Here is a 23,092-nt window from a genome sequence, read left to right as displayed (position 1 = left end):
ATGCCAAACTGTATCTCTGTTACTTTTCCTAGTCAGCACAGGATCATTCTTTGCAAAATATTCTCCCCTCGCTCCTGCAATGTGTTAAACTGACTTTTAATACAGAGAAATTTTAATCACCTTGGTTATATCCATCAGCTCAGCATCAAGCTGGGAGATTGCATCTTGCACTGAAGAATGATGGGAATACTGCCGCTGTAATGCTTCTTGTATTTGAAGTTGGATCCTTGCAACCTTGTTTAAAAAGCAAAAGAAAATATTTCAATATTGGATTAATTTATTCAAAGCTTAATTTAAATGTAGAAATGTTACCGTCCTACACCTCAGAGTCTCCTATCAACTGTATAATGTTGCCACGTTGGGAAGAAAGCACGGAAAACTGTTTCCCCAGAATTAGTAATGAAAGTGTCATGTGCCAATGCAACAAAGTGAAATGTACAGTGTAGCTGAGATTAGTATTTTTCCTTACTTCCATTTTCTCTTCTAGTTCATGTAGGAATTCACCATCTGCAGCTATAGAGGATATGGCAGTGGAACTTTTGGCACTCAAAATGGCACGTGCAATGCATTCAAGACGCTGCTGAAGAGAAATTTCTGTGCTGCAAAACAAATATTCAAAATAAAATGGGTACTTAATATAATTATTTGAGGGTTAGTTATACTCCAGCTAGACTGTGGTAACTAGGATGTGACTTCTCTTTTACTGAATCATGCAGGACATTATCCAGCCATGTAACCCCATATTTGTGGCAGGCTCAGTTCTAGCGTACTTCTCAATCCACTGCTCCACAGTTACACTATCACATTGTACAACTCTGTGTGAGAAATGACCACTTAATATATGGTATTACAACAGGAAATACATTGAAAGCTAATGTATAATACATAAAATAAACATGTTATTTCTTTCCAGTAATGTCCTGGATTGAAAACTAATATAGTCCATTAACTTGATATTTTTTTTCAGCAAATATCCTCAGGCATCAGCCTTTTCTTGTCCTTGCCCTTTTCTTAAGATACCTACACATAAGGTTTTTATTTTGTTCATTTGGTTTTCACCCAGTTACCTCAATATATGCAATAGATCACACATAATCCATACCTATGCAGGTCAGCCAACTTAGCCAAGACTCTGGCTGCGTTACTAAAATTTCTGTTCTTTTGAAAGTATCTCCACAGTAAATCCATATAACGAACTTTGTTTTGGTCAATCTTGGTCATCCGCACAAGGTAGGGTTCCAAAAAGGGGGCAGTAACCTGCAAAAGTCATAAAGATCATATCTATATTCTTGCTCTCCTCTCTTTTTTAAGGCATCAGCACTGTTACAATTAATTCTTACAGTTCGGTGGAACCCTCAAAAAAATGATTTATTTGTATGGAGATGAGCTCACCTGTAACAGTTTGTCCGCCAAGTCAACTTGTATCAACCAGTTGTAAAGCGCAATACTGAAGAGTTCATCTGTTGAACGCTGAGCCAGCTTTAGCATTTGTTCAAACTAAGGGAAGAAAAGGCCAAAGCTGTTATTCCAGAAGTAGTTACATCACATCAAGCACTGAATACCTGTGCGACAATACTTAGGGTCACGTCACCATTCCTATGAACACTCTGTACATAAAGAAGCCTATTCACGATAACTCTTGACTTTTATCTACTCTGCTAATCTATTCCATATTTTCTTTAAAATAATAAATTCTACACCCCTTCAAATCTCAGTATTTTCTGGAGTGCAGTCATGATTTTTTTGTGAGTTTCTCACATGGTGCCCTGCTTCTTCATTGCTCAGCATGTTGGGGTCAGATGACAGCACCGGAGGACCAGGCTTTTTGGGTACACTGGGAGACTGAGGAGCAGCTTTACTTTGATTCACTAACTCTTGAAGGGTGTCAGTGATACACTTGTAGCTGTTCAATCTGTAAACAGAGCAAAAGAAAAGAAAAACCTTACAATTTCATTGCAACTATCTATCACATACTATTCTCAGATGTTGTTATTGTATGCTTCTGTAAACAGTTACTAAAATTTTAAAAAGGTCACATGTTATTATCAGCTAGTTGCCACAATCAAGTTTGTTCTTAATCATCTTTCTGACAAGTGTTTCTGTGAGGTTCAGATTACAATGTTTTCTGCATCTAGCAGTTTACCCTCTGCTCCAGATTAATTTGGTGCCATGTTTATGACTATCAGAGAGCTTGCTGTATCCCCCTTATTCTAAAATGCTCGTTTGTCATTACTCTGCATACCCTCCCAAGAGTTACTTTTCCAGTCACTTGAAATAAAGCACCCCGTATAATGGTAATAAGGTATCCTGAAAACTTGCCTCTCTTGAAAAGCTTGGAGTCCAACAACATCCTCTTCTGGTTCTCCATTTTTATAGAAATGAAGGCCAAGACCTTGGGGATCTTTCTTCTCAGCAGCTGTGAGACAGAGTTCTACTACTCCCTCATAGAAACGCACTAGGAAAAAAACACAAGTAACACCATTTGTTATTGTATTATATCTATGACAAAATGTTAAGTGACATCAAACACTTCCCATTTTAGCAAACAAGAAGAAAGAAACCTTATTCGCTCTGGTCTGCATTGCATAAAGGTTTATGCTTGTATCTAACCTGTGGGATTATACGCAAGTTTGAAATTATGTATTTGTACAGAGGTTGAAATCTTGACTGTTACAACAGTTATATCTACATTTAAATTATGTACTAGCTTCTGCTGCACAAACCAGGATTCAGAATGATCCTTCAAACAACATATTTGGTGTAAAACCTTACCTCCAAAAGTACAGTCATTTACCCTCTGCTTATATACAGCCCAACAATTTTCCTAAAAACATTCTTACCACATATATGGAAAAAATGGACACTGCAATATGAAATAAGTGGATGGGAATATTTTTATACAGAAATCATATTTTTGATTGGTTGGTAAAATCTAGGAAGGCTTTAAACAAGAACAGGTTGACATATATTAACTGTAAGAGTCACTAAGAAAGTGCTTATGGTAAAACACTATCAAATGAGTGGAAAGTTGCTACAAAAGGAGATTACAGAAACTATTTACCAGAACATGATCAGCGATTGCCTCTTACCTTGCCTATACTGTGCACAAACATTAGCAAGGTCTACTTGATTGCTGATCTTTTGATACTCTTTCAGTGACTCTCTTAGCATCTTCTCTTTTTCCATTTTGCTTTGAGCCTGTCGAGATCTCTGAAGCAGTTCATTTGCCTAAAGACAGATGATGGGAAAATGGAAACTATTCACATGAACAGATCACAGATATTGTTGTAAGTTAATGAGTCACTATTCCAAACTTCAAAGCTGAAACAGCAGAAACATCATCCCCTCAAAAGCACTCTCTTGTCACTTGACAACACTAAGTTTCCAACAGAAAGACTACACAATGCTAGTAGAGAGAAGGGCTTAAAGACTTAAACAACTCGTTCCCCATTCTCCCCTCAGCAGTTACTTTTTTCAAATTTATTTGAAGCACTTCAAAGAGTGAAGTTTTTAAACCAAATTATCTTTCCACAAATTCCAAGAAACTAGGCCACAGACAGAAAACAAGAGATCATGCTTAGGAAAAACTGGAGTAAGAACACATTTTATCAATATCAAGAAGACAGTTTTATTAGACATGATATTGGAGGGAGGGAGAGACCCTATGAACACTACAAATAACTGGAAATGCTTCAAACTAGAGTTTGCATAATTTTCAGCATTAATTAACTGCCTGACCAATTTGGTGGCCTTCTATGATGGAATTAGAGCATTGATGGATAAGGGAAGAGCAGCTGATGTCATCTACCTGGATTTGTGCAAGGCGTTTGACACTGTCCTTCATGACATCCTTGTCTCTAAGTTGGAGAGGCATGGACTAGATGGATGGACCACTTGGTGGATAAGGAACTGGCTGGATGATCGCACTCAAACAGTTGTGGTCAACAGCTCAATGTCTAAGTGGAGACCAGTGATGAGCGGCATCCCTCAGAGATTGTTATTGGGGCTGGTGCTGTTTAACATCTTTGTCAGTGACATGGACAGTGGGATTGAGTGCACCCTCAGCAAGTTTGCTGATGACACCAAGCTGAGTGGTGTGGTCGACACGCTGGAGGGTCGGGATGCCATCCAGAGGGACCTGGACAAGCTTGAGAGGTGGGTGTGTGCTAACCTCATGAAGTTCAACAAGGCCAAGTGCAAGGTCCTGCACCTGGGTCGGGGCAACCCCAGGCACAAACACAGGCTGGGCAGAGAATGCATGAAGATCAGCCCTGAGGAAAAGGACTTGGGAGTGCTGGAGGATGAGAGACTCAACATGAACTCGTAATGCACACTCACAGCCCAGAAGGACAATCATATCCTGGGCTGCATCAAGAGCAGCAGACCTGGGCACCAGGTCAAGGGAGGTGATTCTGTTGCTCTGCTCTGCTCTCATGAGACCCCACCTGAAGTACTGCGTCCAGTTCTGGGGTCCCCAACATAAGAAGGACATGGACCTATTGGAGCAAGTCCAGATCATGCCACAAGGATGATCCGAGGGCTGGAGCACCTCTCCTCTGAGGACAGGCTGAAAGAGTTGGGGCTGTTCAGCCTGGAGAAGAGAAGGCTCCAGGGAGACTTTACAGTGGCCTTCCAGTACTTGAAGGGGCCTACATGAAGGCCAGGGAGGGACTTTTTTCAAGGTCAGTTAATGACAGAACAAGGGGAAATGGCTTTAAATTGGAAGAGGGGAGATTGAGATGAGATATTAGGAAGAAATTCTTTCCTGTGAGGGCGGTGAGACACTGAAACAGGTTGCCCAAGGAAGTTGTGGATGTCCCCTCCCTGGAAGTGTTCAAGGCCAGGTTGGATGAGACTTTGAGCAACCTGGTCTAGTGGAAGGTGTCCCTGCTGATGGCAGGGGGGTTGGAACTAGATGATCTTTAAGGTCCTTTCCAACCCAAACCATTCTATGATTCTATGAACTACAAGAAAGAAATATGCACTTGACCTGCCTTCATTAGTTCTTGGGCTCCTGAAACTACTTGAGCATACTTATTTACAAGCTACCCAACTTATCTCATTTGAACATGTTCTAAAGTTGTATTCTGGTGCTGTAAAATCTGAAAAGGCACTTACCTTGGAACACACAGCATCATCAGTGCTATAAAGAAGAGGACAGATATCTTGCAAATGGGCAATGATGCCATCCACAGCAGCATTGTCTCTAATATAACAGTTTATGAGAGAAGCAATGAGTGCTCCAGTCAGCTCTCTGTCTCTAATTACCAAGTCTTTGAAAGCAGTAATCTTTAGATGTTCTTGAAGTTCCTGAAGACAGACAGAATTTCATTAGTTTACCAAAGTTTTTACTTCATTCTGTTTAGAAACATCACAATGTTACAGCAACAAAAAAGAACAAAATTAACTGTTCCAGTAAATAAAAACATACAAAACTGCAATGACTGCACAGCATAGAAATACTTTATTTAAAATACACATTATATAGCAAAATGGAAATAATAAAGAAGGCCCTATCAGTGAAGGCACTAGACCCTTGGATGCCAAAGAACAGTGAGAACTCCTCCTAGCAGACTTTCTCTGCCATCTTTACTACGTGTCACTTTTGTTTCAGATGTCTGCGAGTAAGAATGGAATTAGCAGTTCCCCCTTCTTCACAGGGCACTGTCAGAACACACACACTATAACATGAGTATGTCAGTTTTTAATAATGGGAACCATCTGAATACTCTCTTAGATGATAAAACTGACAGATGCATCATCATAAAGATGAAGGGGTTTTTTTTTCATTATTAGGAATATTTGCTCACACAGAGTTGACAGTAGTGTTTTTATAGTATCTATGGATGATTACTAACAGCTTGAAAATACTATTACAAAAACTCTAAAACTACTAAAGAAAAGATTCTGTTTGTTAAACAATTAGTTAACTCCTTGTCCAACACAGGAGCTTCCTGTGTTAGAAATCACGCTAAGAGCAACAGTGTGAAGAGCTCCAATTTCTGTGCCTTTGTAAGGTTTAAAAATTGATATTTTTATGGAGAAAGAATCCAGGTCCTCAAATAACCTATTTTCCCATCAAGTGCTAGGGCAGAACGTCTAGTATTCAAATTGATAGCTTCTTCAAGGGCTGGATGCAAACTCCACATTAGCAAAGAGGATGCAGCAGTCGCCCAGAGAGGGTGTGCAGTCTCCATGTTTGGAGATATTAAACACCTTACTGGACATGGTCCTGGGCAACCTGCTCTAGCTGACCCTCCTTTGAGCAGAGGGCACAGATAAACTCCAGATGTCCTTTCCAACCTCAGCTGTTCTGTGATACATTCTGAACCCTTACTTACAGAAAAGTGCAAGGATTTGAGACTTTACAACTCGGTTGTTCTCCACTGTTAAACCTTTACCAACACTAAGGTTGTTAGTGACCTCCTCTTGGCAGGAAAACAGTGGTCTACTCTTTTCAGCACATTTTATAGCAGCCTTCCAATACCTGAAGGGGGCCTACAAGAAAGCTGGGGAAGGACTTTTCATAAGGGCAGTTAATGACAAAACAAGGGGAAATGGGTTTAAGCTGAAAGAGGGGAGGTTTAGATTAGATATTAGGAAGAAATTCTTCACTGTGAGGGTGGTCAGACACTGCAACAGGTTACCCAAGGAAGTTGTAGATGCCCCCTCCCTGGAAGTGTTTAAGGCCAGGTTGGATGAGGCTTTGAGCAACCTGGTCTAGTGGAAGGTGTCCCTGCTGATGGCAGGGGGGTTGGAACTGGATGATCTTTAAGGTCCCTTCCAATCCAAACCATTCTGTGATTCTATGACTTTGCAGAATGTGCTTAAGGTGAAAACACAGTAATTTATAAAACCAGACTCATTATTAACTGTCAATAAAAGTAAAACAAAATCTATTGTTAGTGACACTTCCAATTTGCTAAAATTGGGCAATGAGGTCAATACTACATGTCAGTTTCTTAAAAATAAACACCTGCAACCTGAATAAAAATCCATACCTTTTTTTTAAACATCATCATATGTTTCTCAATGAATTAAGGTAATAATCCTTTGGGAATATTTAGGTAGCAAAAGAAATTCAGATGATAAATACAAACAAATTAAAATCATATGATTCAGATTGTACCTTCTGAAGCTCGCCTACAACAACACTGAATTGATGCTCACACAGCAACTTCCACAAAGCCAACGCCTGGAAGGTTTTGCGAACAAGCTGCTGGATGCCTTGAAGTGAGGTCTTCTCAGTTAGCTGTGCCTCAGCTGAAAATGCAAAGAGATAGTAATTAAGTAACTGTTCTACAAGGTTCAAGTTAGCATGTAAATCTTTGAAGTTTTACAATAACAACCCCCTTTAATTTCTAATTTTCTTTTTCTCTTCCACTCTTGATTAACGCTGTCCAGTTTGCTTTGGAGCAAAGTGCTCTGTTAACATTTTGCCAAAACAAATACCATCTGTCAACATTTATTTCAAACTATGTTACACAGGAGGAATCACTTCTGAAAAAGAAGTATGGCTTCGGGTGAGTGCACTGGATTTACATATCAGTCTTAAATTTTTGCTTGTTTTTTTCTTAAATAATTATCATAAACATATTTATGATTAATATAAAAGAAATAAAAATAATACCATACATATTACCTTTTTGTTTGGTTACCTGTGTTTGCTTTTAGAAAGAACAATTACAATTACAACTTTGGTTAACATTGTCTACACTACCTTCATAGGAACAACTGCTCTGAAAATTAGCAACATTTAAATCTAGTAAGAGGTATTATATTCACTGAAAGAATAATATAGACAAACTTACTACATGGATGGAACATAATTGCAACAATTTATGCCTCCACTTTTGAATGCTTACAGTTCTGAAATGAGGCAACAATAATTATATTGTCATTTAGGAACCCAGAAGGGTTTATGGTCTTTGTAATCCATAAAAATAAAATTATTAAATGTCTACCAAATTCTATGTAAAGATTTTTTTTTTTTTTTAAATTACATTCATGCTATTGAAAGTGAGCAGTATATAAAAAGAAGTAGAAATTAAAACCACATGGACCACAATCATCTTCAGTTCTGTATACACATAAACAACACATCCCAACTGACCTGCAACTGCTGGGCAAAAGCTACCCTATAGAAGGATATGAGTTCAAATGGGCTGTGTGACACGTCTCTTATTTCTAAACAGTTTTGTAGACATTTCAGTGACTTTGGCAGCTTGCAATATTTCTTTTTAATAGGACAACATACTCACTTGTCTCACAAACAAAATACTTAACAATTGATATCCTGAAAATATAAATGGGTGTGCAGCTACTAAGCATTGTTATGAGGAGATGAAACGAACTTATGAAATATGGAGAACATTAGGAAGGAAAAAATGGAGAAAAGTAACTGTGCAAAGAAACCTCTAGTTTTGTATTTCAAGACTGTCTGAATGGGGAAAGTACACAGAACTGAAATGTAATTCTTTGCACAAGAGAGAAGTTTAAAAGTACTTTAAAGTTCAAGCACTTTACTTTCAGCTTAATAAACTTATACAACTTGTGTCTTGCAAGACCACTAGATGTTAATGAGCTGTAACTAAGACTCTCTTCATAGACAGACATTCTCCTTTGTGGACTGCTTTAATTAGTTGCAATATTCAAGATTTCAATATCAAACTGAAAGGCACCATCTGTAGAGCGTAACGAATTAAATCTCTTGCCACAGTGAACCTAAAGGTTGGAACATTTCTCTATCTAGATTTGAGGTTTCATTCCCCACATATACTTCATCTCAGCACAGTTCTAAGTAAATGATTTTTTCACATCAATGCCACTACAGAAGCACTGCTCCTGATGGAACAGTACGATACGGTGCGGAAGCAAAAGCAAGGTGCTAGCAGAGATAGTTTCCAAACTCCAGTGCTTTTTCTGAAAAACTTATTACCAAATATGGCATATTGATTAATGTCAAATTTGTATGGAAAAAAGGAAGAGGTTTTAACAAGAAAACTGAGAAAGGTAACATTCAAATGCACCACTCCTTGATATTTCCTGTTCAAAAGCAATTACATACCATGGTATTTCCTCTGGCGTTCTTGCTGGACTTGCTGAGAACTTCCACCATCAGGCCGCATGAAACCCAGAAGCCTCTGCTGCAGATTGGCTGGCGTGCTGAAACTGCAATTCCAAAATAAAAAGACATGCTAATATGATTACAAATGCCAAATCTTTAAAAAATGTAATCTAACGACTAATTTTTAGCATCTCAGTGGTTGAATTTGGAGACCATATATATACACTTCAACTCAACACTGATCCAGATGGTATAGTTTTTCAAGAGCTGGACATTAAATACCATTAGTAAATTTAACACAATGAATAATACCTTGGGTTTCCAAGGGCTCCTACTGTGGCAAACTGTGAATTTCTATCCAGAAATTCTTGTAAACCTTTTAGTTCTTGTAGTACACATTCCAGCACATGGGATGGAACACTGCTTTCTACCTGCAAAAGAAAGCAGACTTCCTTACAGAAAGCTTAGTTTCCAGACTTTCTCCCAAAGATTTACAACTTTAAGCTAAAGGCACTAAACAGACAAATGCAGACAGGGCACAACAAATAAATTGCATAATAGTAATGCTGTCACTAGAACACAACTTTGTTATACCACAGTCACTGAGGAGGGGACACACATGTAAAGAAGCTGTAGTCCTCTGAAAAGACACAGGATTCAAGATGCTACTTTCTTTGCCCCTCTGATAACCAAATCAGCTGTGTTTTACTCTTTCCAACTCTGAGCTGAAACAATGATTCAGTGTTGCTAAAACACACAGCACAACTGCCAAGGTCTTCTAGAGTCTCACAGTTACCTTATAACTGGAGGAGGAAAACCCATGTAGCAGCTAATTTGCATTGCTGAAATTACTCAGTTCAGGATTAACATCCAGAGTCAGAAAAGATTTTGTTATTCTGATCACGGACAAAAAGTGAAACACCGAGACATTAGTCAGAAAGACGTTGGAGCATCCTTACATAACTGCAACGTTATCCTAACCCATTAAAGCATTTTATTTTTAGGCTCTGTCTGGAGGGTGTATGCAGAAATGAAAGAACTGTAATCACTAAACATGGAGAAAACTGTCCACCGCCAATTAACAATAGAGATAAAATTACAGTTAGTTACTTCTTAAAAAGTAGCATTCAAAATAGTAGCTTAGATTTAAAACCTACAATTACTCCTCAGTTAAGAGTGCAGCACTTAAGAAAACATTCAAACTACAATAATCTTTTTTTCCCCTTATCAGTTTATAATTGGGAACAGAAGTATAACAGAGCTTAAGACTTATACTATAAGGAACTTTTAAAAATACAAAATAATATTACATACTGCAACAACTTCTCGATTGCCACTTTTGAAAACTCTCTCCACAACTATACTGCCATCCCAAATATTTCTGCAACACAAAACAGCACTGTGTTAAAAGCCAAGTAATTTAAGCAAGTATTTTTGCAAGTATTCTATGTATAGTTTCTTAAGAAAGAAATGGTAAGAATGGTAAGAAATGGCTTTTTACTTTGATGTCTAAAATAAGGATCTGATTTGGATGAAAATTAAACATTCAAAAAAAGTTACCATTATACATTTCTGAATGGTGCAGATAGAGAGAATTAACAAAATTTCAGATTTAAAAACTGTAATCAAATGAAGTTTGATGCTCTCAAACACTTTAAATATAGGCCAGTATTATTGTCTGGAAATAACAGTGTAGGCAAACAAGTGTCATAATGAAAAATTCTTTCCCAACCAGCATTCATAGAGATGAACAACATATGAAGAGCTCTTGTACTTGCTTGGGATATTCAGTAACATAAGCCTTAACATCCAAGTAACAGAATCCTCTAGTCTTGCTTTATTGCTCCAATTTGAGCATTCCGTTTAAAGCTTCTTAACAGAAAAGACTTCAAGCCAGGACTCTGATGCTGTAAGTCTTTCCTTCTGTTTCATCCTTTAGTAGGAGCTTAAAAAATAGAGTTCGTAGGTTTAAAAAATAAAACTGCATTTTTCAGAGTTTTGCATAAACACTTGATTGCAGGATCAACTGCTAAGCAACTTTGCTGTCCTAGCCATTCACCAAATGTATTATTATTAATAGAGCTGTAAAGAGAATGTATTATATCAAGGGGTACTTCACAAACACAACATAAAAATGCACTTTACTAATTTCAAATTTAAATGCTCTTAAGATAGAAGTCACCACCTACAAGCATTAGGGGAAAGAAAAACTCTAAAACAAATTGAGTGCCAGAATATCTTTTTACACAAACACCTCACCCTATAATCCGAGCAAAGTATATGCAGATGCCATTGTGTCTTCCAGAAAATACTATCTCGGGACCAGTCATTCCACTAACAGTCGTAGCAGGGTGAGACATGGAATTCCCAGAAGGAAACGTGGGACTTGACACAGTAGGAGGTTGTAAACCTAGGTTAAAAGTAGGTAAATATTATTCATTTGAATGTGAATCAAAAAACTGAGTTGAAAAAAAATTTCCCCATTTCTCCAGCAAAAGAAAGGCCTTACCCTGCCCAGGTGTTGCCAGAAAGCTAATATTAGGATATGGACTGTCAACAGTCAGAGGGAAAGCTAAGAGGGAAAATAAATGTTTGTTAAAAACAAACAAACAAACAAACAAAAAAACCCCCAAACCAAAGCATAACTCATAAAATCGCCGTGCAAAAGCAGCAAAGATGTTAAATCAAATACTTTACAGTTAAAACAATTTCAACAGCTTTTATTTACAGTTAAATACCAAATTGCACTCATTTCTTATCAACCTGACACTCTGTAAGAGAACCAAATGGAAACACTTCTTTCAAGAGTGGTTATTAAGCATTTTTTTTCCAGCATTCACATCTTATTTACTGCATACATGGACTATAATGCTGTCTACACACTTTTTCTTGTTCTTCACCTTCTGACTGCTCTCATTCCTGATATAGGCACTTATTCTCAAAGCACTCACTTTCAGTCATTTAGATCTTTTCAAAAAATATAAATTTTACCTTCAAAGCACTCAACTGAAAGAAACTGGTATAATTATTATAAATTTTTACATAGGGCAGTTGGACAAACACTACAACACTGTTAACTTGGAACATTTGGTTTGAGACTGCCCATGGCTTCAGATTCAGCTGTTAATACTCAACCCCTCTGCAAATTAAGTCTGAATACCTAACTTAAGACCCTGAAATATGAGGAACACGTGTGGTCATACATAACAATGTCCATGCACCATCAGCATGTAGGATGATATATCACAGAAAGGGCAAGAAAACTGTCACTCTGAAAATTCGGCTTTTATCAAAGAACCAGTCCTTCTTGCCCTATTGACTACAGCCCTCTCAGCTTGGCAACGCACAACTGCGCAAAGGATAACAAAATTCTTCGCCAACAGTGTCAATGCGTTCTCACAGCAGAGTCTCTTGTGTGTCAAGCAAAGCCCAAACTTGCAGAAAAGCAGCATGCGAATGCATGACTAGACTCTCAATAGTGAGAAAAAGAGGGGACTAAGCTACAGATGCCTGGCCTTTTAATGCTAACATTATTGTAATTTAATTTCACATGCAAAATTTCAAGGTATTTTAACTAATTTCTGTCAGCACTGTCTGACCCACCACATGGGACATCCACAATACCAGAATCTTATGACAGTTCTCTACCCTTTGAGCAAATGGAGTAAGTAGTAGCAGAAGAATGGTGCCATCTTCCACCTGGACCTGTCACTGAAGCAAAATGGAAACACTTGCTTTCAGAGGGGCATATATTACAGTAAATGATAAAAATATCCAAACATTTAGACTTGGGAAAAATATATTTGCTTCTAAAAGGAGCCATATTATTGATTACAGACCTTCCTGTCATTTCCCCCACAGCTTACTTTCATTCCCAGTCTGCTCCTAGCACCTGTTCTTCCCATAGCTGCTGTCCTTTCTACCTCAGATTTAATTTTACATTCTCATGCCTTGCCTCAGCTTCTGCCTATTTGTTCCACACGATCAGGTTTGGGAAGTGATGCCATTGATGCATTACAAATAGACACTCACAGACACTCTTCTTACTGTTTTAATACTAGTTAAGAATTCTGAAAAAGAGGGTCAATTGTTTTTCCAAAACTTCATGCCAGATCAGCACACCTGCCTCCAATAATAATGAATCTGTATGTACGTCAAAATTGGTACTGAAATGGAATTTCTTTGTATTCCAAGCAATCAAGTTTTTTCCCCAAGTCTGAGGTATAAAATTTAATGCCATGTGTCAGATAAGGGTGAAGGATCTTGGAAATTAACAAGTTCCTGATAGAAAAAAAAAAAAATTTAGTTCAGTAATTCAATCAAGAGTTCCAGATTAATCATTATGAATTTCTTCTTTAAAACCCCATAAGATCTGGAATAGAATAACACATGTTAACGCACAACTTCCTGAAGCAACTGTAGAAATTGAAGTGAATTTGAGTAATACAGAAAAGTCTCCACTCCAATAAACATCAAGTTCTGAGGAGAAAGAATAGGCACTATTCTCATTTGTAGGTTGCACTGATGACCTAAGCAGAAACCAAATGCTGAAGTTAGAGGTTTTACAGGGAGAAATTACTCCGAATGACTAACCCTTTTCTTGATAAAAATTTTTCTTCTTGTATGCAACATCTGCAGAGACATGACAATGACACTGTAAGAAGATAATCTGCTATAGCCACTCAACAACCAAACAATCTTTGTGTAAATTTGAATTATAGTATTGATAAATTGTTCTCAGGCTGCTGAAGCGCCTCTGGCAGCAACAAATGTATATGTTCTTCACATAATCTTAACACATTACATGCAACATTCCGACTTAGTCTGAGATCACACCACGCTCTCACTAAAAGCAAAAATCACTCAAGATAAATGGAAAAAACCTCTGTAATTAATTAGCCACTGAGTAGAAAATCAAGGACTACTTCAGACAAAAAGGACACGGCTACTTGTGAGAAGATAAAAGTACAAAATATTTAAGAAATAAAAAAACAACCCAAACCTGTCCAAAACTATAAAATGCTTGCGCTTGCTACTTACCACCAGAAACAGGAGAACCCAAAATAGGTCCAATATTGCCTGGAAGAGGCATAGCTGATGGAAATCTCATTTGAGCTTCTCCACCGTACCTAAAATTTACATGCAGAGACAAAAAATTCCTCATGCTTTATACATAGTCCATTTAATTTTAAAGTCTTTGAGAATTAAGAGCAATTTTGGGGTTCTTTTAAATGATAAATAAAAAAAACCAACAGTGTAACTTTTCAGAAATATTTGTGACTATATTTTCAGCAGAAGAAAACTAATTGAATACATGACATATGAAATTGCAAAGATAAGTTAGATTAACAACTAAGTATTTTCTTGTGAAAGTTTCAAGTTCTGTGGTGCTATGATATGATCAGGCTTTAAAGAGAAATTCACCAGTTCTCAAAATCAGGCTTACGCTCACTATCCTTTTAAGGTTTGCCTCTACAGGAAAGTGGAAAGGACACAGTTGAGACAATCCATGCTTATCCTTCTATCGTCCACAAGTAATTTCTATCTCTCTCTCTCTCTCTCCTATAGTGCTACATAAGCACTTTGTTACGTTTTCCCTTGCTAACACCCATATCTCCAGAGTTATCAACCACATTTTCTCCCAGATGATGTAATAAAATGGAGTTTAACAAAGAGCAACTAGTCTCAGCCTACTGAGAATAGCTGACTTGATCTAACAACTGCACAAATTTTGGAAAAGGACAAGCAAGTTTTTGGGAACATAACACTCAAACTCTAATGGAAACATACAGTCAAGGTTACACATTTTATAATCACTCTCAACAGCTTTATCTCACCAAAACCCTTTCTTCCAACAGGCTACATGCCCTGTGCAGACAGCCAATAGACCCACAATGTACCAACTTGTTTAAGGTAGCTAACTGAAATACCAGGGTTATGCAGTACTTAAGATACCTGGGTGACAAATTAATCCTCCAGAGTGGAAGCCCATACTTCCTCACTCAATTTGTAACGGAAAAAAACCAAACAACAAACCAAAACAACTAAAAAAAAAAAAATAAAAAAAAAAAATAAAAAAAATCAACATCTATGACCAAAAGCCACCAGGCCATGAGCAGGGTAAGTCTCTTCGAATATAAATTTCCTTGGCGCAACAGTGAGCAGCATAAATAACTATAATATGTTAAGAAAAAAGCAAACAAACAACAACAACAAAAAAAACCCAACCCAAAACTCCCCCCAAAATGAAAAAAATTGTCTGTTCTTTTTCCAGCTGTCTGAGCTGGTCTCGTTAAAAATATTGCTGTGCGTTGCACTTCAATGAACTGGGGTACAGTGAAATATAGGTAAGTGCATTTCAAGCAGATTAAACTACATTTTCAACAGCCTCCTCTATGCATGAAATACAACAATCCAAGGGTGGAACTAACCAGAAATCACCATTACAGAAAGCTTCCTTTGTTGATGAGCCCTAAATTAATGTGAAAGCATATTCCACCAAGTTTAACAATCTATGCTCATTTTAAAACAATGTTCACTCAGGTAGCAGGTTAAAGAGTCTGTACAATTATTTAGTGTCTGTAGTGATCCTGAGCATAAAATTCAGAACACCCTACAGAATTGAAACTCACCTGAAGAACGCTCGAGTAGCCCAGGCAGATACTTCTCTATCACATGCAGCATTAGAACAGGCCAAGATAAGGCAAGTGGCACAGGCCTGATCCTCCTAGAGCATATATTACTATTAGTGTGGCAGCTTATATCAAGTTGGTAAGAAACACATAGCAGTTATGTTGCTCAATAAGTACACGGTAAATAGGTTTTCCATAATTTTATTTACAAAGCAAAGAAATTAGCTCTTCCCAATTACAGAATTGAATCATAGTGAGGCATTCCACTATAGCAGATAAGTTTTTGTTATACACAGTTTTTGCAAACTCAGTACAATTACTGTCAGGAAACAATCTCCATGTCTGTCACCTAATTATGACTAAGACTAATGCAGAAACTTAAACTAAGATTGTGTTTGAAGAATAAAATCTATACAAATAATGGTTTGAATATTCTAACAACATATTAAACTATCACTTACATGTCCTATCAAAGCACAAGAGAGTAGATTACAGTGAACATTTACTACAGACACTCATCAGTACTAGTCAAATTAAAATCGTAATCCACGATACCTTCCTTCCTGCTTGTTTGTTATTTACCTTAAACAAAAAAAAATAGACCAATTATACACATTTCTACTGGCCTTCAAAACCTCTTGCAGTGGTAGAAATTTAACTTTTTTAGAAACTCTTCCTCCCTTGCTCTTAGATAAACTCCTTTCCTAAACTAAGAACTGCATTATACTTCTGCTTAAAAGATACATAAGAATTTCAGGGGAAGTGAACTACATTTCCATTTTTAGGTATCATAAAATGAGAAGTTATTTCTCATTATACAAAACTGGTTTAAGTAGACAATACAGGAGGAAAAGCTAATATTTTAATCAGTAAATGAAATGTTAACTATAAGTTTATAGCAACAATAAAAACGTGATAAAGACAAATACTGTAAATCTTCAATTTTTCATAAGAGGTCAAAAATTCTTACCTGATGCAACTTGAAAAATCTTTCAATCTCTTCTCCATCACCTCCTATATTGCTAACGAGCAGATGCCGCAGCTGATCGACAGGTCTGAGTTTATGAAACATAAAGCTGCCCTAAAAGTAACCCAAAATAAGTTAGAATAAAGTTGTCTTTACTCTGGCCGTACCAAGACCCCCTCCCCACAATGGTTATCTTTAGCATTCTGAATTTTCCTTCACTGCACTATTGGATCAAAGTACAACATGAACGGTGCCTAAAGCCCAGTTTCCACTCTCGTGCAGAAAATTCTCTAGTGAGTCTAGGAAAGGTAGGAAAAATACTGCAATGGCTGTAAACTCTCCATAAACTAAGTTAATTTTGCCGTTCTTAGCCTAACATGAAGCATACAATACAAATATATAGCAAGTATATACAGAAAATAAAGGCTTTATGTATCTCGCAAATCCCCAAAACTGCCTGGAAAAAAAAATGCTTGAAGAATTCAGGACCAAGGGCATGGTAAGAGTCTACAATCATCTTGCCTGCATCCATACTAACTACTGGAGAGGGTCCAATTAGTGCCTTTAACAAAACAGCTGCCATTAAACACATGGAGGTTGAGTCTAGAGGTTTAATCATTAAACTTTGGGGTTTTTTTAATTTGTTGGTTAAGATACTCAGTGCCTTAATATATTGCTAAATGTAGTAAGAAAAGAAAAGTAGGGAAGTTAATTTATTTTTTCTTTTTGTGGGGCTTATTTTTTCAAAACTCTTTCAAAAAAACCTTTTTGGGACTTCTACGACAAAGAAGAAATTATTTATTCAAATTTCAACTGCCAACAGGATTCACTCAAACTATTATTTTCTGGGCAGCCAGTTTCTGTTTAAATTTGGTATAACCATAACTATAACCAAAGGTAAAAGAACTTCACAGATGACCTATATTTACAAGGGTCTCTGGAGACCAAGAAAAACTAATACAACTGTACAAGAGAAGCTGGCCCAATAGCTTTGAATAGATTTAAAATAGGTACAGATGGCTTCAGTAATCTTCCTTATTCCTTCTTATGTTCAGAACTCAATCCTTAAAACATATTGGAAATGAATAAGCATTTAGAGGTTTAAATCAGTCTTCCAACTTTATACTTAACTCTCTGATTTCCCATATTAAGAAAAGTAATACTCACTTGAGCTGAAAGCAGAACAAACTTCTTAGGTGGCAGCATGTGTTGCTGCACAACAACAGGTGAATCAGTTATTGGAACAACATCTTTATTTAGCGGTGTAACAATCTTCTGAACTTTAAATTCATCAATAGCAGAAAGAGCCCAGGAATGTCCATCAACACGGGTGGTCATCTGAACAAGAAGTTTGGTAACAGACACGGATTTTGTACATTCATGGTGATATTTTGGAATTTACCATTTAAAATTACACAGAATAGAAACTACTCTTGAGACAAGAAATACCAAAGAAAATAAGCAACCTCTTGCATTGTCTAACAGAAGGTTAACACCAGATTTACATCTACACATACTGCTGCTTTTGGGAGACAGGGAATAATATACTGCTTCTTTGGATGAAAGGAATAGTGTTTTGTTATTTAAATGTAAAACAATTTACAAACTGAGATCCTCTAGTGTTGCTACAATGTAAAAAGCAACAATCTGATAACTGTATCAGAACTAAGTACCAAAGGTATTATGAATTTAAATTATTTCTTAAAGAATCAAAAAATGCTGTAAATGAGTCATAAAGGTTTCAAAGACTTTCACAGCTGGCAGCAGTATTTCAAATATAACTCCAGAACAGACGTACGGCAGTGAAGACGTTCCAGAAAGCCATGTACGCCAACAAGGAAGAATGGCTGCTCAAGAACAGACTGCAATTGTGGGAAACCTAACTACTGTCTGTTACTGTCAAATGCCTTGGAAAAAAGAGAGAGCTCAGCACTTGGGATATGTATGTGTAATTTTTTGCACGAAAGCCATCTGGAGTAATTATAAAGCTCCTTTTAAAGTTATTTAAACAGCAGATAAATCAAAACTTAACTTTTAAACTTTTAACTTATATAGTCTCTCCACTAACTTCAACTCTACCACTGCTCCTCCAATAATACTGGTTTTGACATGTCACTCCTCTACTTCAGCAAAACACTTCAGACTTCCTTCAAAGCTGGAATACATGAAATCTTCTCCCTGAACCAATGCACAAGGCAACTACCCTCCTCCAAATCCCTCTTACAAACCCACTTATGTAACAATTAGGAAAAAGAAAAATCAGGAAAAAAAAGTGAAATAATGAAGAGATTAATCATGTCTAAAATTTAATGAAGACATGACATATCCATTTAAATAAAGAAAACCAAAATCTCTAGCACCTAGAGTTTGAACAATCTTTGCCAAATTTTATCCTCTTCAACAAACACCACGATGGACTGTGGACTATGTTTTCCTGTGCTTGTGCACAATATGCAGCATGCTATAGACAACAATATTTTCAAATAGGTTATTTAGAAGTCAAGTCTTAGAAGTCAAGGCAATTGCTTGATACATAGCTTGCATCAAGCTAGAAAGTATAGCTGAACTAGGAATTCCTACTAAGAGATCAGTTCCCATTCACTGACAAAACTGCCTACTATTTTTTTTTAATTTGAAGCTTACTGATTAGTAGCTTTGTAAGTGTTTCCAAACTCCTTATGGAAGTTTTCTTTTAACTACCCACTTCTTCCAGATAGTACTATTGAAGTATCTGTTACCAGAAAGGAAAAAATAGTATCTAGATTCCATAAAAACTGCGTAAAAGTTAGCTTTAGTACCTGTGTTTCCATCATTGGCTTTTGAAAAGGGAAAGAATCATGACTGATACACCATAGGATGTCGTTATCCTCATTTTCTGAAGCTGCCATCAGCAGGACCCCTAGCAAGAAGAGCAACAGCAAGTTTGTATTAGAAGCAACAATCATGCATTAGTTGCAAATTCATTAATTCATTCCTTACTTAGTAAAAAATCAGTCTTTAAGTCCTAATCATACAATCTGAACAGCAAACAATAAATATCTCTTGAGTTTATACGCCACAGGGTTCTTTAGAAGGTCAGTTTTAACACCATTTGCCATCTTCTCGGAAAGGTACAAACAAAAATGAGCCTTAAATAGGTAGAACATGCCTCAGAAATAAGATATTTAAACAGATCATGGATGAAGCAACATCCAGAAATTACTTCAAGGATAAAAATCAGTGTGTATGACTAAAAGGGTCAGCAACATAGAGATGTTTCCCCCAGGTATTTCTGTAGCACTTCTAAAAATTCAACCTACAAGCAGAAGTGACATAAACCTGGAATCAACTGGCAGCTGTTTGGTGTCTTATATGGTATCAGTAACTAAATGAGTTAAAAAATATTCAGCACATGCTAAACTCAGCATGAGAGGCACTAAGTAGGTAAGAAGCCTATTCTATGCCCTGCTTTCAAAAACTAATCACATGTGGCTAGAGACATGTAGGTGAATTTGAACACGTTAAATCCATTTTATGGGGACATATTAACATGCAGAAGCCATTCTCAGTTCTTAGTTATTCCCAATGTAAACTTCAAACTCCCCAATGTAAACCCAGGGTGATAGTGACTGTCACTCTCACCTGAGCCACGTTTCAGTGCTTACCTTTGCTATAAAGAGCTCTGTGAACCTTTGCAGGCTTTTCCACATTAGAAAAAGCCGAAAATCCAGGCGGCAAACGGATATGAACCAGGGTTAACATGGAGGGACGTGCTGTTGGATGCTTAAATGGTGAAGTACTAAAATACAGTCGGACACCTGGACAAAACATAAAAATAGTTCACAATTTTGCTAAACTGTGCAGATGCCATTTATCAGTTTAAAAGGGGAGGAATTAGCACTGCTTTCCTACCTGCATGTGTGATTGCTAGTAGTTGGCAGTCTATGGATTCAGAATTTTCAATCACTGCTATTTGAACAATAGGCTTAAATACAGAACGATCTATTGTTCTAAAAAACAAAACAAAACAAACCCCCATGCACTCTCAATCCAAAGAAATAAGCAAACAGGATTCTTCAAAAATATAGCCTGAAACAACTGGCCTTACAAGAAGCCTCTTATGTTATAATTGTCATAAATATACCTGGCAATTCTCCCAGCAGCAGAAACTATAGCATTTTGTGAAAGAGAAGTAACCCTGGTCATTCCTTGACCATCTTGTCCCAAATCATAAACCTGCAATTCAATAATACAGCTTAGTGATTTATGGTTGAATTAACATAGCCTCACCTATCAAGCAGCAACTCAAACTCTATTTTTATTTCATCCTCATGTTTCCACATAATTCAGGGAAGGTGAAAAGCCTATGCTTTCCTCAGAAGAAAGCATTTTAAGTCTTTAGCACACATTTTGTTACAAAAAGATAAACTGGAATAACATCATGATATTCCTACAGAGAATTCCCAGGTACTGAGGAAAACTTAAGAAGTTATATACACATTAATAACATAGCCAACAGTCATTAGAAGAAGTCACATACTTGCAGCACTCCTTTTTCTGAGCGGGTATGCAATATATTTCGAGAGTTGTCGACAGCTATTTGAACTACAGGATCTGGGGAGGGGGAAAAAAGGGAGAACCAGCAAATCAACACAGGGTTTGTTGAAAACAAGTTTAAGACAGAATATCTATAATACAATTAATTGTAAGTTAGCAAAAACTGGAGGAGTCCCACACAGGACTCTCATCAGAAGTGATCTAAAACAGCAATCAATTTCATACAACTATTAGTAAACTTAAAAAGGGAAAAAAAAATGTATAATACTTTCAAATAATTTTTCAAATTAATTTTTCACTAAACAGTGAAACAGGGTAAAATTACTTACTTAAAGATTCTACTGTTTGCAGTGAGTCCACTAATTTATACATATTAATTTTGTACTACAGAACAAAAACTTTAGCCATAAAGATCAAACTTTCCAGGCTTTGGTATCTATATCCTGAACTAGAACCATGAACAAGCGAATTGAATTTTATAATCATCAACCACTGCAGGTTTTATTGACAATAACTAAATGCTCTGAATGAGAAAATTATTCAGTCTAACTTCTTGGTAGTATTATTTAAAAGATTAAATTAAATTATTGCATAAGTCTTTAACAATAAGTACTTACCATCCTCTGAGAATGTGAACTGTAGCAAGGAAGGAATAAGGAAAGACAGCATGCTCTTTGAATGATTAATTTTTCTACAGCGCTGGCTAAACCAGCCTGCTTCGGCCTACAATTTAAAACAAATACAGTGTTAAAATAAAAAAATAAAAAACCCCAAACTAGTAGTTCTGTTTTAAAAGTCAGTAACAGGACAAGTATGAAAACAGGTAAAAATCTAAAAAAACCACACCATTGATTTAATTGAAAAGGAATGCACTACTCAATTGAAAGAAACAGGTGATCATTAAAAGGGAAATTTTACATAAAAAGGGTGCAGGATGTCACTATTTTAATTTTATTTTTGAAGTTGACCAAAGTTGTGTTGCTATTCCTCATATAACACTACTACTTCAAAGAAAAAAAAGCAACTACACTAAAATGTTAGAGCTGTTGCACAACCAATCCATGCAACGTAATTATGGAATAAAAAAGATGGCAAACCTGACATGTTTTAGCACTCTCAGTGCCTAGATGCCACAACCACAAAACAATGAAAAATGCCTGTGTGTAAAACCTATAGTCACCTGGTATGCAACTTCATATAAGCAGCCATCTTTTCCAGCCAAAAAAATACGCCCATTATCAGTGGATGTTATTGCCAGAATGTAGGTATTGTCAGTAGGGAGCGAATAGAGAGGGTCTGGTAGCAGCTGCATTCCGCCAGACATACTGTCATTGAGTGATCCAGTACCTTAAACAAATACATAAATAAATAAATCAATCCTCTTTAGTGTTTAAGTTGTTCTAATAAATGTTACAGGTCTGTGACAAGAAGCATTCTGGAAAACAGGAAAAATTACAGCAGATTTCATAATTAATAACCACATTCTGGAATAGCTATTCTCCAACATGAATTGCAGAGCAGTAAGTCTTCCGTTCTTAAAAAAATCAAAGTTAATTCTCTATATAATTTTCCATGTAATGAAATGCAAAGTTTTTCATTTCTATACATTGTCATCTCCTCTAATTTGCAACAAGTTTAAACCACAGATTTCTACTATTTTTCTCTTTCACATGAGGATACTATAAAAAGAGAGCAAAACACTGTAATCCTCTCACTTTCTCCAAACAATTCTGTATTTTCTCTATTAATATTTCATTTTTATGAAATATTCATATTTTATATGAAATTTTTTTCATATGAAATTTTTTTCATATGAAATTTTTTTCATATGAAATTTTTTTCATTTCATATTTTATAATTTCTCTTCAACATCTTTATCAGTGACATGGA

At 36.5% G+C, this 23,092-nt stretch overlaps 1 protein-coding gene across 1 annotated transcript in view; it reads right to left on the bottom strand.

Moving 5' to 3' along the window:
* The window catches only part of NUP155 (nucleoporin 155), a gene marked incomplete at its 5' end in the record, with an annotated part of 28,153 nt that extends 5,604 nt beyond the window's left edge, over positions 1–22,549 (bottom strand). Inside the window, 26 exons of the mRNA XM_010165462.1 lie at positions 121–234; positions 470–599; positions 1,103–1,257; positions 1,393–1,497; positions 1,759–1,912; positions 2,320–2,455; positions 3,090–3,228; positions 5,119–5,310; positions 7,130–7,263; positions 9,068–9,171; positions 9,380–9,498; positions 10,382–10,448; positions 11,327–11,477; positions 11,577–11,639; positions 12,716–12,778; positions 14,108–14,196; positions 15,700–15,794; positions 16,670–16,780; positions 17,834–18,004; positions 19,465–19,565; positions 20,311–20,463; positions 20,558–20,655; positions 20,790–20,881; positions 21,186–21,259; positions 21,820–21,925; positions 22,383–22,549. Coding sequence (XP_010163764.1) covers positions 121–234; positions 470–599; positions 1,103–1,257; positions 1,393–1,497; positions 1,759–1,912; positions 2,320–2,455; positions 3,090–3,228; positions 5,119–5,310; positions 7,130–7,263; positions 9,068–9,171; positions 9,380–9,498; positions 10,382–10,448; positions 11,327–11,477; positions 11,577–11,639; positions 12,716–12,778; positions 14,108–14,196; positions 15,700–15,794; positions 16,670–16,780; positions 17,834–18,004; positions 19,465–19,565; positions 20,311–20,463; positions 20,558–20,655; positions 20,790–20,881; positions 21,186–21,259; positions 21,820–21,925; positions 22,383–22,549 — 3,083 coding nt within the window. The remainder of the gene's footprint in view (positions 1–120; positions 235–469; positions 600–1,102; positions 1,258–1,392; positions 1,498–1,758; positions 1,913–2,319; positions 2,456–3,089; positions 3,229–5,118; positions 5,311–7,129; positions 7,264–9,067; positions 9,172–9,379; positions 9,499–10,381; positions 10,449–11,326; positions 11,478–11,576; positions 11,640–12,715; positions 12,779–14,107; positions 14,197–15,699; positions 15,795–16,669; positions 16,781–17,833; positions 18,005–19,464; positions 19,566–20,310; positions 20,464–20,557; positions 20,656–20,789; positions 20,882–21,185; positions 21,260–21,819; positions 21,926–22,382) is intronic.
* Between the last annotated feature and the right edge of the window lie 543 nt (positions 22,550–23,092).

Source organism: Antrostomus carolinensis, unplaced genomic scaffold, assembly GCF_000700745.2.
Source record: "Antrostomus carolinensis isolate BGI_N321 unplaced genomic scaffold, ASM70074v2 scaffold21173, whole genome shotgun sequence".
In the NCBI taxonomy this organism is placed as follows: Eukaryota; Metazoa; Chordata; class Aves; order Caprimulgiformes; family Caprimulgidae; genus Antrostomus; species Antrostomus carolinensis.
The sequence above is the reverse complement of the archived record's forward strand: the minus strand, read 5'-3'. Positions and strand labels throughout refer to the sequence as shown.